The following is a 17,243-nucleotide window of genomic DNA, read 5'->3' on the forward strand; positions in this document are numbered from 1 at the left end:
GAGGGTACTACTTATTAGTTGTTTATCAAGTGTGCCAAAATCCAAAATTATAGTAAGAAATCAACAAATTCTAGAATTTTCTATGTTCAGATCAAATAAAAATTTTCCAAAAAAAACTCTTTACTAATGACTGTAATACTGTTAATTTTCGCACTATGACAATACAATTTGGAGAGGATACTAATCACTGCTTGCTTATCAGTTGTACCAAAATTCAAAATTATTGTGCCAAAGAAACAGATTCTAGAAATTTTTATTTTATAAGCGGACCTAAGATTTTCAAAATAATCAGTCGAAAGCTGTAATTTTCGTAATTTGAACGTTATAAAGACGAAATTTGAGGAGGGTACTATTTATTAGTTGTTTATCAAGCGTGTCAAAATACAAAATTATAATATGAAAGAAACAAATTAAGATTTTTTGTATTTTTAGATTAAATAAAAATTTCCTAAAAAAAAACCTATTTTTACTACTTTACTAATGACTGTAATTCTGTTAATTTTCATACTATGGCAATACAATTAAAAGAGGATACTAGTCACTGGTTGCTTATCAGTTGTGCCAAAATTCAAAATTATTATGCCAAAGAGACTGATTCTAGAAATTTTTATTATATTAGAGGACCAAAAACTCCATAAATTGTCAGTCAAAAGCTGTAATTTTGGTAATTTTAACGCTATGAAGATGAAATTCGAGGAGGGTACTACTTATTAGTTGTTTATCCAGTGTGCCAAAATCCAAAATTATAATATGAAAGAAACAAATTCTGTTTTTTTGTATTTTTTTGAATAAATAACAATTTCCTAAAAAAAAACTATCTTTACTAATGACTGTAATTCTGTTAATTTTCACACTATGGCAATACAATTTAAAGAGGATACTAGTCACTGGTTGCTTATCAATTGTGCCCAAATTCAAAATTATTATGCCAAAGGAACAGATTCTAGAAATTTTTATTTTATTAGCGGACCAAAAATTTCCAAAATAATCAATTAAAACTGCAATTTTGGTAATTTCAACGCTATGAAGACGAAATTTTAGGACGGTACTATTCATTAGTTCTTTATCGAGTGTGCTAAAATCCAAAAGTATAGTATGAACGAAACAAAATCTAGATTTTTTTATTTTTAGATCAAATAAAAATTTTACAAAAAAAACTATTTTTTCTAATGCCTCTAATTCTATTAATTTTCACACTTTGGCAATATGATATAAAGAGGATACTTATCAATGCTTGCTTATCTATTATCTTAAAATTATTATATTAAAAAGACAGATTCTAGAAATTTTGATTTTATAAACGGAACACAAATTTCCAAAATTATCAATTAGAAGCTGTAATTTTTGTATTTTAAACGCTATGAAGACGAAATTTGGGGAGGGTACTGCTCATTAGTTGTTTATCAAGTGTGCCAAAATTCAAAATTTAAGTATGAAAAAACAAATTTTAGATTTTTTAAATTCTAGATCAATTAAAAACTATTTTTACTTATAACTGTAATTTAGTTTTTTTCTCACACTATGACAATACAATTTCAAGATGATACTAATCACTGATTTCTTATCAATTGTGCCAAAAGAAATTATCGTGCCAAAGAGCCAGATTCTAAAAATTTTTATTTTATAAGCGGACCAAAAATTTCAAAAAAAATGAGTTTATTTAAATGACCTGCCTATAAATATTTTCTTTTAAACTTTAAATGAGCACACAATTAGTGAGTAAATTTTCTAATGTCTTGAGGTGCTTTTAGTGGTGACACAGAAGTAAATTAGCTGCTGAGTGATTCGACAAGAATTCTGATTCCCAGTTCGATAAGACTAAAACCGAATTTAATTACTAATTAGGAATTCAACGATCTTCAAGAAGACCAAAGCCAACATTCTAATAAAGTAACAATTCAATTCTGTTATTAGATGCCGAGCTATGCAACTTACCTTTTCTTACCCAACAGCTCCCCTCCCCACAAAGGTAAGTCCGCAAGTGGGAAGACTTGGAATTCAGGTCTGTCGGAAAAGAAGGTGAAATGAAACTTTAGTCCACCTCTGCTCAAACGCCCAGCAGCATTCCGCGACCTCACCGCTATGTCTTTGTGAAAACGCGTCTAAAAATGGGCTCAAAAATCGAATACGTCGACTCCTCGAAGATCTACGCCACTAGCTACGTCCGCAATTCCAAAGCCATCGGAGTGCTGTGGGCAATCTTCACCATTTGCTACGCCATCATAGGTGTAGTTTCCTTCGTCACCCCGGAATGGATCGGTGACATCGACGGCGAGTTCGCTGGGAAATTCGGCCTCTGGTCGGTGTGCTACGCCGAAGAAAACGGCGAACAATGCAGAGGACGATTAGACGAGTTCTTGAGCATCGAAAGTCCCATCTTCCAAGCGGCGACGATTTTCGTCGGCTTGGCTGTAATTAGTGCGCTTTTGACTATTTGTGCCATGATTTTATTCTTTTTTTGTCATTCCACCACTGTGTTTCATGTCTGCGGGTGGACGCAGCTTATCTCTGGTGAGTAAACACGACATTTGACTTTAGATAAATGAGCGAAAATAAAAAATTCTATATTGGTTTACCCGCAGCGCGGGGAATTAGTCAGAGGTCGTCGCTACTTTCATTTTACGAGAAAATCATATTTATTTCGACCAAAATTGATTGTGTAATCAACAATGGGTGTTACGTGCAGAAATAAAAAATTTAAAACACCACAAATTCTGCGGATTCGATTGAATCTTTGCTGGAAACGAGTCGAAAGTTCTTACTTCCGCAAACAAATAATATAAAAAGCGATGACCAGTCTAGTAGAACGTTCTGCCGCGGCTATATACAGCGTGGCTCAATGAAATGTTATTAAACTTAAGAATAAAAGTCCTTTTGCAGAACTGTCAAAGAACGTCAATTAACACATTTGTTTGCTTAGCCAAATTTGAAAATTTTGGTTTGATGAGAAACTAAAAATTTCTAGAATTACTATAATTTGGATTTTGGCACAGTTGATAAGCAACTAATCAGTGGTATCTGCCCCAAATTTCGTGTTCATAGCGTGAAAATTACAGCTTTTTTTGATTATTTTGGATATTTTTGGTCTGCTTATAAAATAAAAATTTGTAAAATCTGTGTTTTTGGCATAATAATTTTGAATTTCGGCACAATTGGTAAACAACCAGTGATTAGTATCTTCTGCAAATAGTATTGCCATAGTGTGAAAATTAACAGAATTTCAGTCATTAGTAAAGATAGGTTTTTTTCGAAAAATTTTATTTGATCTAAAAAAAATAATTCTAGAATTTGTTTCCTTTATTCTATAATTTTGCATTTCGGCACACTAAATAAGCAACCAATGATTACTAATTACTAAAACTGCAGCTATTGATTGATTATTTTGGAAATTTTTGATCTGGTAAGTGAAAATTTCTAGAATCTGTCTCTTTGGCATAATAATTTTAAATTTTGGCACAATAGATAAGCAACCAGTGATTAGTATTCTTTCCAAATTATATTGCCAGAGTGTGAAAATTAACAGAGTTACAGTCAGTGGTAAAAACACTTTTTTTTTGAAAATTTTTATTTGATGTAAAAATAAAAAATCTAGAATTTGTTTCTTTCTTACTACAAATTTGGATTTTGCCACACTTGATAAACAACTAATAAGTAGTATCTTCCTTAAATTACGTCTTCATATTGTTAAAATTACCAAAATTGCAGTTTTTAATTGAATATTTTGAAAATTTTTGGTTCGCTTATAAAATAAAAATTCCTAGAATTTGTCTCTTTGGCATAATAATTTTGAATTTTGGCGCAATTGATAAGCAACCAGTGATTAGTATTCTTTCCAAATTATATTGCCATAGTGTGAAAATTAACAGAGTTACAGTCAGTGGTAAAAACACTTTTTTTGGAAAATTTTTAATTTATGTAAAAATAAAAAAAAATAGAATTTGTTTGTTTTTTACTATAAATTTGGATTTTGACACACTTGATAAATTGCTAATGAGTAGTATCTTCTCTAAATTTCGTATTCATAGCGTTAAAATTACCGAAAATGCAGCTTTTAATTGATTATTTTGGAAATTTTTGGTTTGGTTATCAAATAAAAATTCCTAGAATTTGTCTCTTTGGCATAATAATTTTGAATTTTGGCACAATAGATAAGCAACCAGTGATTAGTATTCTCTCCAAATTATATTGCCATAGTGTGAAAATGAACAGAGTTACAGTCAGTGGTAAAAACACTTTTTTTGGAAAATTTTTAATTTATGTAAAAATAAAAAAAAATTAGAATTTGTTTGTTTTTTACTATAAATTTGGATTTTGACACACTTGATAAATTACTAATGAGTAGTATCTTCCTTAAATTTCGTCTTCATAGCGTTAAAATTACCAAAAATGCAGCTTTTAATTGATTATTTTGGAAATTTTTGGTTTGGTTATCAAATAAAAATTCCTAGAATTTGTCTCTTTGGCATAATAATTTTAAATTTTGGCACAATAGATAAGCAACCAGTGATTAGTATTCTCTCCAAATTATATTGCCATAGTGTGAAAATTAACAGAGTTACAGTCAGTGGTAAAAACACTTTTTTTGGAAAATTTTTAATTTATGTAAAAATAAAAAAAAATTAGAATTTGTTTGTTTTTTACTATAAATTTGGATTTTGACACACTTGATAAATTACTAATGAGTAATATCTTTTCTAAATTTCGTATCCATAGCGTTAAAATTACCAAAAATGCAGCTTTTAATTGATTATTTTGGAAATTTTTGGTTCGGTTATCAAATAAAAATTCCTAGAATTTGTCTCTTTGGCATAATAATTTTGAATTTTGGCACAGTCGATAACCATTCAGTGAATGGTATTCTCTCTAAATTTTATTGCCGTTGTTTATTACAGTGTTCAATACGTTTTTTTTTGAAAAATTTCAATTTGAGCAAGAAAAAAAACTAGAAGATGTCTTTTTTATAATATAATTTTGGTATTTGGCACAATTAAAAAACAACTAATGAATAGTATCTGCCCAAAATTTTGTGTTCATTTCGTCAAAATTACTAAACATATAAAGATTTTGACCAATTTTTTTTTGAAATTTTTGGTTTGTTTATAAAATAAAAAGTAAAAAAAAATTCTAAAATGTGTCTTTAACATGATAATTTTGAATTTTTGGGACAATTATAAAGCAGCCAGAAATAAGTATCCTCTCCAAATTTTCATGCTCTAGCCTAAAAATTAACAGAATTACATAGCTCAATAACAATTTTTTTGGAAAATTTTCTGATCTATAAAAATTTCTAGAATTTGTCTCTTTTATACTATAATTTTGAAATTTGGCAAAATTAATAAACATCTAATGAGGAACTGTTCTCTGAAAATTCTATTGCCAAAACATGAAAACTAACGGAATTATGAAGTATTCAATAAGAGTATTTTTTTTGGAAAAAAAATTCGGTTTGATGTAAAACAAAAAATTGTTACAATTTGTTTTTTTGAACTATAATTTTGGATTTTAAATGGTAGATGATAAACAACTAATGTAGAGTATTTCCAACAAATTTCGTATTAATAGCGTTAAAATTATCAAAATTACAGCTTTTGACCATTTTTTTTCGAAATTTTTGGTTTGTTTATAAAATAAAAATTTCTGAAATTTGTCTCTTTGACATTAAAATTTTGAATTTTGGTACAGTCGATAACCAACTAACGTGTAGCATCTTTTCCAAATTTTGTGTTCATTGCGTTAAAATTACTAAAATTACAGCTTTTAACCATTTTTTTTCGAAGTGTTTGGTTTGCTTATAAAATAAAAATTTCTAGAATTTGCCTTTTTTATACAATATTTTTTAAATTTGGCACAGTTAATAAACAACTAAAGAGTTCTGTTCTCTCCAAATTTCGTATTCGTAACGTTAAAATTACCAAAATTACAGGTTTGGATCAATGTTTTTCAAAATTTTTGGTTTGCTTATAAAATAAAATTTCTAGAATCTGTCTCATTAGTATCCTCTCCAAATTTTAGTGCCATAGCGTGAGAATTAACAGACTTACAGTGTCCAAAAGGTGTAGTTTTTTTGGAAAATTGTGGTTTGATTTGAAAATAAAAATTTCTAGAATCTGTCTTTTGTACAACAATTTGGAATTTTTGCATGAATTTTAAAAAAATAGTTTTCAAAGTCAGTAGTTTAAAGTTTCTTCGACGATTATTGAATACTCTATAAAAATGTGTGGACATTTTTAAGAAATTGTTTTGATATTCTGTGAATATTTAAATGCACATTTAATTTTCATATTTTCTCTTTTTTTTTCTTTCCTTCTAGCTTTCTCAAGTCCGACTAGATGAAAAAAGTTTAATCAATAATAATAATAGTGCTGGAAAAAATCGATTTTCTAAATTCTCTGATTTTTTAAAGGTTTGGATTTTCAATTTTTGTTTTTTTTTACATTTCTATAGATATATAAAAGAAGAAAAATCCACCGCACTGTTATGTTAAATCCAAAGCAAAGAATTTCACTCACTTCTCCAAAAAAACATGCGAGTAAAATCGGATTTCCGCACCGCGTCGTGTCGCGTGCCGACTTTCTCATTAGTGCGGAAACATCCAACTTCTTGCTCTTATTTGACAAAAAACCAAACTATTACACATTCAGTGTCAAATTTCCGCGCTTGCACTAGCGCAAATAACAGTCACTTTCAATGTCATTTTTTTCCCTACTACCAGGAAACCAGTTCAACCTCTCGATATCTCGAAACCAAACAAAATAGAAAGGGAAAAAGTGCTTCGACACAAAGAAATGTTCCGATAAACGAAGAATCAGAAAATAAATTTAAGAATTGTTTTGTAATGTCTTTAGAATTTTCCCATTGTTTCCACTTCCGAATTAAATGGAGTTTACGGGTCAACAGTTTGTTGTTTTCAAAGGTAGGCTTTGGAATTTGAAGTCGGTTGGTAGTACTGTTGACGGATTAACCTAACCTCAAAAAATTCCAAAGCCCGCTTGGTTTTTTAGTCTTCAGTGGGTCAGTAGCAATCAGTTTACTTGTTGATCAGATAATAACTAGTTACCTAGGCATGGTATTGATAAGATAATTATATAATTATGCAATTAAACTATTTATGTAATACGGCTTTACACACATAGCGCAATAACCAGTAAAAACGATTCTTTTATTACCATAACTGTTTGCTCAAGTATGGGAAGTGAGCAAAACAATAACTACTCTTTCATAACTGTTTCTCACGATTTGAAGTATTTTGAGGTTTACAGATTTTACTATAACGCGATAATTTGTTTAGTTAATAAATAAAAATCCGAAGTTTTTAGAACGTGTGAAAAATATAGCCAAAGTTGAAGATGGCAGTTTCACGAGTACTGACAAGTAGTTTTCGGCGAGTTTTAATTTGTTGTTAAACAAATGTCTATTATTTTGTTGTTAAATGTTAAATTATTGTAAAATATGCGTCAGAATTTGTTTATTTATGAAAAAGAAATGTAATCGTAGCCGAAATGAAAGGTAGCAGTGTCAATGTCACAGTGAAAGTAAAATATTTTGGAATCAAATTAAGAGGCGGCATTTGCTGGAGAGACGTCACTTGCAATTTTTGAATTTTCTAATAGATGGCGCCACCAATAAAATTATGTTTTTTTGAAACTATTTTGTTTAGACTTTTGTATTTTTTGGTGTGTACCTAATTATTATAAAATACTAGAGCAGCATTTACAATATGCAAATATACAGAATCATTAGCCGTAAAGGACTTTAATTAAAGTAATTGACCCAGAAACTAGAAACATTTTTGCATTTTATGTAAAATTTGCATGTTTTAAGATCTGTTTCAGATGTGGGAGGTGTCATTTTCTTCTTTCTTTAAGTAATTTAACAACAAGTTGAAATAAACCAGTTTTGCGATTGTCTTAGATTTGCAAATTGCCTTCCAGTATTTAATTTAATTTTGAACCGAAATAAATCCAATGTTCGAAATTAATGATTTTATTAAAATTTATTAAATTCTGTAAATTCGACAATTTTAACACTAAAGCAATGAAATTTGGTAAATTTGTTACTTTTTTCATGTCTATTTGGTCTACCAAATTACAGATTTTTACAACAAGAAGTAAACTTTTGGAAATTTGGAATTTTTGGAAATTTTCAATTAAAATTTGTACTACAATTTTAACTTAAGAGCAATGCAATTTAGTTGACTTATTACTCTAAAGATGTTTATTTGGTGTACCAAATTACTCATTTTACACGAAGCAATACAATTTTTGGATTTTTTTTTAATTTTCCGTTTCTAGGTTGGGCTAAAAATTCAATATTTTTTATAAAAGTCTGTAAGTCCGATAATTTTAACGCTAAAACAATGAAATTTGGTGGATTTGTTACTTTCTCGATGCCCATTTAGTCTACCAAATTACAGACTTTTAGAACAAGAAGTAAACATTTTTGAATATGGAATTTTTGGAACGAGGTAAAAATTCAAAATTTTCTATTAACATTTGTAACTCCGACAATTTTAACACAAGAACAATAAAGTTTGGTGGGCTTATCACTCTCAAGACGTTTATTATAGTGTACCAAAGTACACAATTTTAGCAGAAGAAATACAATTTTTGAATTTTTTTTAAATTTACCGTGTCTAGCATGGGCTTAAAATTCAATATTTTTTATAATTAACGCTGAAACAATGAAATTTGGTGGATTTGTTATTTTCTTGATGCCTATTTAGTCTACTAAATTACTGATTTTTAGAAAAAGAAGTAACAATTTTGGACTTTGAAATTTTTGGAACGAGATAAAAAATCATAATTTTATATAAACGTCTGTAACCCCGACAATTTTAACACTAGAACAATGAAATTAGGTGGACTTATTACTCTCAAAGTAGTTGTTTAGTGTACTAAATTACAGATTTCTGGAATAAGAAATGAAATTTCTGGACTTTTTTTTATTTGAAAGACCGACACAAATTCAAAATTTTCTTCTAAAGTCTGTAAGTATGAGAATTTTAACGCTAAAACAATAAAATTTGGTGGACTTAACTATCTCAAGGGACTTATTTAGTCTACTAAGTTACAGAATTTTAGAACTACATATAATTATAAATTTTGCAATTTTTAACGAAAAGTTAACTTTTTTGTATTAAACTTTGTTACACCGACAATTTAACGCTAATGCAATGAAATTTGGTGATTTTACTTATTTATTTTACTAAATTAAAAAATTTTAGAACTAGAACTAAATTTTGTTTCTATTTTGAACTTCTAAGGCGAACGAAAAATTCAATTTTTTTCTATCAAACTTGGAATCCCGACAATTTTAACACCAAGTAACGAAATTTGGTAATTTTATTATCTTTAAGTTGCTTGATTAGTGTACCAGATTACAAGATTTTGGACTAAGAAGTGAAAGTTTCGGAATTTTTGTATTTGAAAAACGGGTCACAAATTCAAAATTCTCTTCTAAATGTTGCAAGTTTGGTGAGTTTAACCCTAAACAAATGAAATTTGGTGACTATTACTCTCAAGGCACTTATTTAGTGTACCAAGTAACAGAATTTTTTAGAACCAGAGCTAAAATTTTGAAAAATTCATATTTTTTTCTATTAAATTTTGTAACACCGATAATTTTATTGTTGAAGCAATGAAATTTGGTGGAGTTATTACTCTTAAGATGTTTATTTAGAGTACCAAATTACAGAATTTTCGAATAAGAAATAAATGTTTTGGAATTTTTTATTTGAAAGCAGAACCTCAAATTCATTTTTTTTTAAAGCGTGTTAAGTCTGACAATTTTAACGTTAAAACAATGAAATTTGATGGACTTATTTATCTTAAGGTATTTGTTTAGTCTACCAAGTTAGATAATTGTAGAATTAGAACTAAATATTTTGCTATTATGAACTTCTAGGACAAGCAAAAAATTCAAATTTTTTTATATAAACTTTATAATTCCGAAATTTTAACGCCAAAGCAATGAAATTTGGCAATTTTATTACTTTCAAGATGATTATTTAGTGTACCAAAGTACCAAATTTAAAAAAAAAATGGAGTTTTTTAATTTTTATTTGAAAGACGGATCACAAATTCAAAATATTCTTCTACTATCTGCGAGTTTGACAATTTGGACGCTAAAATAATTAAATTTGGTACATTTGACTATCTTAAGGTTCACATTTAGTCCGCCAAATTACATAATTTTAGGACTTGAATTAAAAATTTTGCAGTTTTGAACTTGTAGGGCGAGCGAAAAATTTAATTTTTTTCTATTAAACTTTGTAACACTCACAATTTTAACGCTAAAGTAATGAAGTTTGGTAGAATTATTAATCTCAAGATGTTTATTTAGTGTATCAAATTACAAAATTTTGGAATAAGAGGTGAAATTTTTGGATTTTTTTTATTTGAAAGACCAGCCACAAATTAAAATTTTCTTCTAACGCTTGCAAGTTTTACAATTTTAACACTAACTCAATGAAATTACGTGGATTTAAATATCTCAAGGCACTAACTTAGTCTAGCAAGCTACAGAATTTTAGAACTAGAACTAAATATTTTAGAATTAAGGCGAGCGAAAAATTTTAACGCTAAAGCAATGAAATTTGATGGAGTTATTACTTTCAAGATGTTTATTTAGTGTACCTAATTACAAAATTTTGGAATAGGAAGTGAAAGTGCTAGAATATTTTTATATGAAAGACGAGGATCCACAAATTCAAAATTTTCTTCAAGAACCTGTTTGAATTTGACAAATTTTACGCTAGAACAATCAAATTTTGTGAAGTTGTTACTTTCTCGATGCTTATTTAGTGTACGAAATTAGAGAATTTTTGAACAAGAAGTAAGAATTTTGGAATTTTTAACTTCTTGAACGAGCGAAAAGTTTTTTTATTACGTAATTCTGCAACTTTCACATTTTTGATACCAAAAAATAGTATTTGATGGTCTTATTATTCTGAAACTGCTAATTAAGTGGTTGAAATTAGAAAATTTTAGGGCAAGACGTAAGAATTTTGGAATAATTTTTAGTTCTCAAAATTCAAAATTTGATGGACGTACATATTTTACAATTTTTTTTCCACTATACGAAATAAATCATTTAACTTTGACAAAGTGCTTCTTCTATAAAATTGACTTACAGAATGCCTTAGAAAAATGCCTTCTAAACCATTTTCTTGAACTAAAATTAATCTTCAGTAAGAAAAATGACTCAAAACATTTAATAAAATGCCTATATAAGCATGAATCACTTTAAATGCCTCAGAAAACTCCCTTCAAACGCACGACACGACTTTTTCCTTCAACCGGCAAGTATCGTCCATGCAAATTGCCTTCAAATGCTGCGTCTGATGAATAATGTTAATAAATGCCTGATGAATGCGAGGATATATTAGGCGATGAATACTTTCACAATGGAAATGAGAATTTACTAGTTTTCGTGGTTATAAAGTCACGACTATCGTAATTATAGTGTGTACAATACTAACCTTTCACTCAGCAACGGTAAAACCATCAGAATCTCGAACCATTTAGACATTTTTTCCCAATGGCGTAACGCCATAATGAATATGGACTACCCAGCGAACCAGAAATATGTCTTTGCCTAGAACGACCATAATCCAATGCAAATTCTGACGCAAGCAACTGCCCCATATGACTTATGACATAATTTTCCGGTTTAATAACCGCACGCCGGACTACCTGTTACCTTGCAGTAATTAGAAATGCGCACTTTGCAGTTATGTTCCGTTTTTTTCAGCAATCAGCATGATCGCCGGTTGTCTGTGCTTTCCTGCCGGCTGGTCGGAAGACAGCATTCGGAAAGTTTGTGGAGCATCCGATAAGTACGACTTGGGAAACTGCGGAATAGGATGGGCTTACCTACTGGCCGCTATCGGTTGTCTCGATGCCGTTATTTTATCTACATTGGCGTTTATCTTAGCCACGAGACATGTGAGATTGCAGCCTGACCCTCATTATGCTCCTGCTAGCTTGTTTAAAGGTAATTCATAGACGTATTTGGGCTGCGCACGTTTTCTGATTGAAGTTTATGGGCGCTTGGGGTCTTCAATTTTGCAGAGAAAATGAAAATGGGTTTGGTTTTGTGTAATGGATTTTTTCCGTTGTTTCAATATTGAGGAAGTTATTGCACGGATCATTAAACTAGAATACAGTTCTGAAACTGACTCAAATGATTTATAAGTGAATAACTCAGTTTGATGGGTTTTATTTCATTTTTTTACTTTGGTAATTTTGCTCAATTGATTGGTTTGTTAAAAGTAGCAAAACAACAAAACTTTATGGCCCTGCAACTAAAACTGACATAGTTTGTCTCCAAAATAAAAATTTCTAAAATTCTTATTTTTAGGTGTGAAATTTTGTAATTTTGCACAATTATTAAACTTGTAAAAAGTAGCAAAACCAAAAAAATTTAGAGTCTTGCAATTAAACCTGTCGTAGTTACGGAATTTTATAGATTTCGAAAATTTTTGGTTCGCCTCCAAAATAATAATTTTTAAAATTGTTTTTTCTGGGTCTGAAATTTTGTAATTTTCCACAGTATATAATCGCGTCAGAAGTGTAAAAATTACCAAATTTTGTGTTCGTGTCACTTCAACTGTCAGAGAATTGTATAGAAAATTTCAAAATTTCTGAAGTCTCCGAGATAAAAACAAAGTTCTAAAAATTTTGAAATATCGAATTTCTAAAATTGTTCTTTTTGGGTTTAAAATTTTTGGGTAAACGTGCCAGATGTAGCAAAATTACTAAATATTGTGCTTCTGTCATTAAAACTGGTAGAGTTAGAGAATTTTATAGGATATTTTAAAAAAATTTGAAATCTTCGAAATAAAATTTTATAAAATGCCTTTTTTTGGTCCATTTTTTTATTGCCCAGTTGGTGAACATTCTAGAAGAAGTAAAAACATAATTTTTTGGTCTTACTATTAAAACTGCCAGAGTTACGAAAGTTTCTGAAATCTTTGAAATAAGAATTTTTAAAATTGTTCTTTATGGATCTAAAATTTTTCAGTTTTGCCCAGTTGATAAGCTTGTTAAATGCAGCAAAACTACTAAATTTGACGGTCTTACCAATAAAACTGCTCTAGTTAAATTTTATAGCAAATTTCAAAAATCTGTCGTTTGTCTCTAAAATAAAAACTTCTAAATTTTTTTTTTTGATATATTTTTTTAATTTAGCACAGTTGGTAGACGTGCCACAAGTAGCAAAATTACTGAATTTTGTGGTCCTGTCATGAAAACTGTCAGAGGTAAAAAATTTTTATAAAAACTTTCGAAAATTTTTGAAATCTACGAAATAAAAATTTTTAAAATTGTTCCTTAAGAATATAAAATTTTCGAATTTTGCCCAGTTAATTAGCTTGTAAAATGCAGCAAAACGACAAAATTTCATGATCTTACCAATAAAATTGCCGTAGTTACAGAATTTTATAGAAGATTTCAAAAATCTGTCGTTTGCCTCAAAATAAAAGTTTCTAAAATTCTTCTTTTTGGGTCTAATTTTTTAAAATTTTGTACAGTTGGTAAACGTGCCAATTTGTAAAACTACAAAATTTTGAGATTTTATCATTAAAATTGTTACAGTTAAAGAATTGTATAGAAAATTTTGAAAATTTCTAAAATCTCCGAAACTTTTTTTTTTAAATTGTGGTTTTCGGGTCTAAAATTTTGTAATTTTGTTCAGTTGATAAGCTTTGCCAAAATTTACAGGTCTTACCGCTGAAACTGTTATAGTTAGAAAATTTTATAGAAAATTTCCAAGAATCTTTAGTTTACCTCCAAAATAAAAATTTCTAAAATTGCTTTTTTGGATCTAAAATTTTGCAATTTTGCATGGTTGGTTAACTTGTCAAAAGTAACAAAACCACAAAATTTTATGATTTTTACTTTTAAAAACTGCCGTAGTTACAGAATGTTATAGAAGATTTCGAAAATCTTTGCTTTGCCTCTTAAATAAAAATTCCTAAAATTGTTGTTTTGTGACCTAAAACTTTGGCTCAATTTGGAAGCGACTCAAAAGTAACACCGTCTCAAAATTTTGTATTTTAGCTAAAAAACTACATAAATTATTAAATTTTTTCTTAGACACTTTTCGACGTTTTAGTCAGACCTAAAAGTGAAAAATTCAAAAATGTTGACATTTCTGTCCCAAAATCCAAAATAGTTTCGCGCAATTAATAAGCGGGTTAGTGACACTAAAACCTCCAAATTTCGTGGACTTACATTGCTAAACTAACAGAGTAATCAAATTTTACAAAAAATTTTGAAAATTTGAAATATTTAAAATTTTGTAATTTTGCACATTTTGGGGAGAATGCTAGTTTTGACTAGTTTATTAGTTGTGCTTAATTACATAATTATTATAGACTGTAGGCAATATAATTTTGGAATTTTTATTAGAACAATGAATTCAAGAATTAAAAAAAATATATTGAAGCTTGTAACTCGGCCAATTTGTAATGATCAAGAAATGAACTTTTACTTCGCCTAATTGCAAGGCCACACAACAAAAAGGAAAAATTTTAGAAATGTTAATTATAAAACGTACTTTAAATTTTAAGAGAATTTTATAGCCTGCAATTCAATTAGTTTTAAAGATCGAAGAACGAAATTTGCAGCAGATACTAATCTTGACCACCTTATTACATGTTCTAAATTTTAAAATTATAGCCTCGAAAATATTAATTTTATTTTTTTTTTTCGTTTTTTAAAATTAAAAATTAAAAATTCTTTTTTATTAAAGCCTATAATTTTACTACTTTTTAAGCTAGAGCAACGAAATTTAGGGAAGGTGATACTCTTGACTAGTTTATTAATTGTGCCTAATTACAAAATTATAGAACAAAAATGAAATTTTTTTTTTTATTTTTTTTTTATAAAATAAACTCAAAAATTTAAGAAAATTGTCAATAGAGCCTATAAATCAGGCAGTTTTAATGTCACAGGAATAATTTTTAGGGTCTTTGTTGCACTAATTACAATTAATTACTCCACCTAATTACAAGGCCACAGAGCAGACCAGAAAAAAAATTTAGAAATTTTTATTTTGATAAGAAATCATTTTTTTTGTATTTAATTTTGTTATTGATTTTTTTATTTAACGTAGCTCATTATTTCAGTCAAATTTCAAAATTATAAAGTTGAGGCGACCGAAAGACATTTTGTTTTTGGAATGAATTTGGAAATTTGGAACTGGAATCATTTCAAAAATTCAAAAAATTTTATTAGGAGAAATAAAAATTGAGGACGGTCCTCATTCCCTGTGCCCGTTTAGAAGAGTTTAAATCGAAAAACCGAATTTTAGAGAGTGCCACTGGTAATGAACTAATGATAATGAATTTTTTCTGACGCTTCTAGGTCAAGGTAATGAATAATAAATGAATAAACAAGTCACATTTTTCTATAAAAAAGACGAAATAACTAATTGCGTTTTTTTTTCAGGCGAAATGAACAGCGCCTTCGTGGCCGACTCCGCCAGCGTGGCCGGTTCGAGAAAGTCCCTAAACCTCCACCCCGTCCTCCTCATGCATCCAGGCCAAGATGACACTTACTCCCAGTTTTCCCAAAGGACAGTCCCTCGATCCACGCACTCTGGACACTACTCGCACCCTCACAGCCTGCACCACCACAACTTCCAACTGTAAATTCGTCTAATTTAACTAATTTTTTATAATAAAATGTAATTTTACAATAAACAAACATAAACTTATTGTAACGGACGCAGAGGCGTCACACTTAATTTCTTCGCCAAGTTCGCACATCTCGCCACTAAGTCTTTGTTGTACCGGACGCCCCCTTGGTGGTCAACTGCCGCCATGTGCTCCCTCTCTATATCCCCCGGGACTATCACGGGTTTCGACGGATCCTCCTGGAAGAATGTTGAAAAAGAGGACCTGGAGGAACGAGTTTTACCGGTTGCATGTTTCTGATGTAATTCAACAGGTCGCTGAGACGCTCCTCGAACCCTGGGGCGAAGCTCTGCGGGTCCACCGCCACGAAGCACTGCCCCAGGTTGGCGGGAGCGCTGGTGTTTCCGTACTCTTGAATATTAGGGCCGTAGCCGGCGCCCCCCAAAATCCCGCAGAAGATTTCCACCACCAGAGCCATTCCGAAGCCTTTGTAGTCACCTAGAGGCTTCAAAGCGCCCGTTTCCGGGTTCGCCCACTCTGGAGGAACCGGGAGTTTGTGTCTCCCCAGAATCTCGATTTTTCCGACGGCCACCACCGCCGTCGACATGTCCAGGAGGAGGGAGTCGCCGTTGAGCGCCGGCGCCGCCACCGAGATGGGGTTGGTCCCGAGGGCCCTCTAAACACTCGTATTAGTAACGGAAGTAACGGAAGTAACGGTGTTTTTACCTCTTTGGCGCGGCTGGGGGCGACTAGCGGCGAGGAGTTCGTGAAGACGATGCCGATCAACCCCTCCTCGACCGCCTGGAGCGGGTAGATCCCGCCAATCCCGAAGGTGTTGGAGCCCTTCGCCACCACCCACCCAATCCCGCTGGATTTGGCCTTCTGGATCGCCAGGCGCATGCAGAAATTCGAGACGATGACGCCGAAGCCGTTGTGGCCGTCCACCCACGCCGTCACGGGGGTTTCTTTCTCCACAGTGGGGACGGCGTCTTTGTCGCAACCGCCGTGGGCGATGCTGTTGACGTAGTTATCTAAAAAAATGAATTTAGGGGTGGTAAGGGAGGAAGAGGGACGAACGGAGTTGGTAAAGACCCTCGCAATAATGCCCTTTGTAGTCGGCTTGGGTTAGGCAGTGAGCGACGGCGTCTGCGTGGTCAGGAGGAGTTTCAACGGAGAGAAGACAATCTTTCGCGAAACGGTGGATCTCTGGGAGGGGGATGATTGAGCTCTCTGGAGGAATGGAGGCGTCTTTGCAAAGGGAGTTGTTAGAAATGGGGGGAGTTAGTCGGGGGTTTTACCTGAGAGGGTTATGTGGAAATCTGACATTTTGGTTGTGTCAAAAGTTTGTTTTCAATGGAGTAAATTATGTCAAGTCAAAAATTAATTGGAAAGTTTGCAACATTTGCAGATCTCGCACTTGAATTTGGCATAGAAATCTAGAGAGTTAGCTGCAAGTATTTGAAACATCTAAAGGAAGAATCCACACCAAGAATAATTTGAAGAAATCATTTAAAGAACTCAAAGAATCTTCAAGAGGCACAAGGATCAACAGTACAATCTAAAGGAATCAGATTAAGACAATTTTTAGCGTTTTTGGTGGCGA

General features: G+C 31.1%; 2 protein-coding genes across 2 annotated transcripts; one reads left to right on the forward strand and one right to left on the reverse strand.

The window, feature by feature from the left end:
- Positions 1–1,998: 1,998 nt before the first annotated feature.
- Tmhs (Tetraspan membrane protein in hair cell stereocilia) lies at positions 1,999–15,730 on the forward strand. Its single transcript, XM_088047500.1, has 3 exons — positions 1,999–2,511; positions 11,752–11,994; positions 15,453–15,730. The coding sequence occupies exons 1-3, from the start codon at positions 2,109–2,111 to the stop codon at positions 15,653–15,655; spliced, it is 849 nt and encodes a 282-aa protein (XP_087903626.1). The 5' UTR covers positions 1,999–2,108; the 3' UTR covers positions 15,656–15,730.
- Positions 15,718–16,934, reverse strand: LOC148180468 (uncharacterized; the record flags this gene model as incomplete). The annotated part of the gene is made up of 4 exons (XM_088038432.1): positions 15,718–15,879; positions 15,924–16,316; positions 16,367–16,671; positions 16,718–16,934. Coding segments are annotated over 4 exons (1,077 nt in total), but the record flags the coding sequence as incomplete, so codon positions are not given.
- Between the last annotated feature and the right edge of the window lie 309 nt (positions 16,935–17,243).

Source organism: Gnatocerus cornutus, chromosome 1 (assembly GCF_029298725.1).
Source record: "Gnatocerus cornutus isolate USDA-ARS CGAHR chromosome 1, icGnaCorn1.1, whole genome shotgun sequence".
Taxonomy (NCBI): Eukaryota; Metazoa; Arthropoda; class Insecta; order Coleoptera; family Tenebrionidae; genus Gnatocerus; species Gnatocerus cornutus.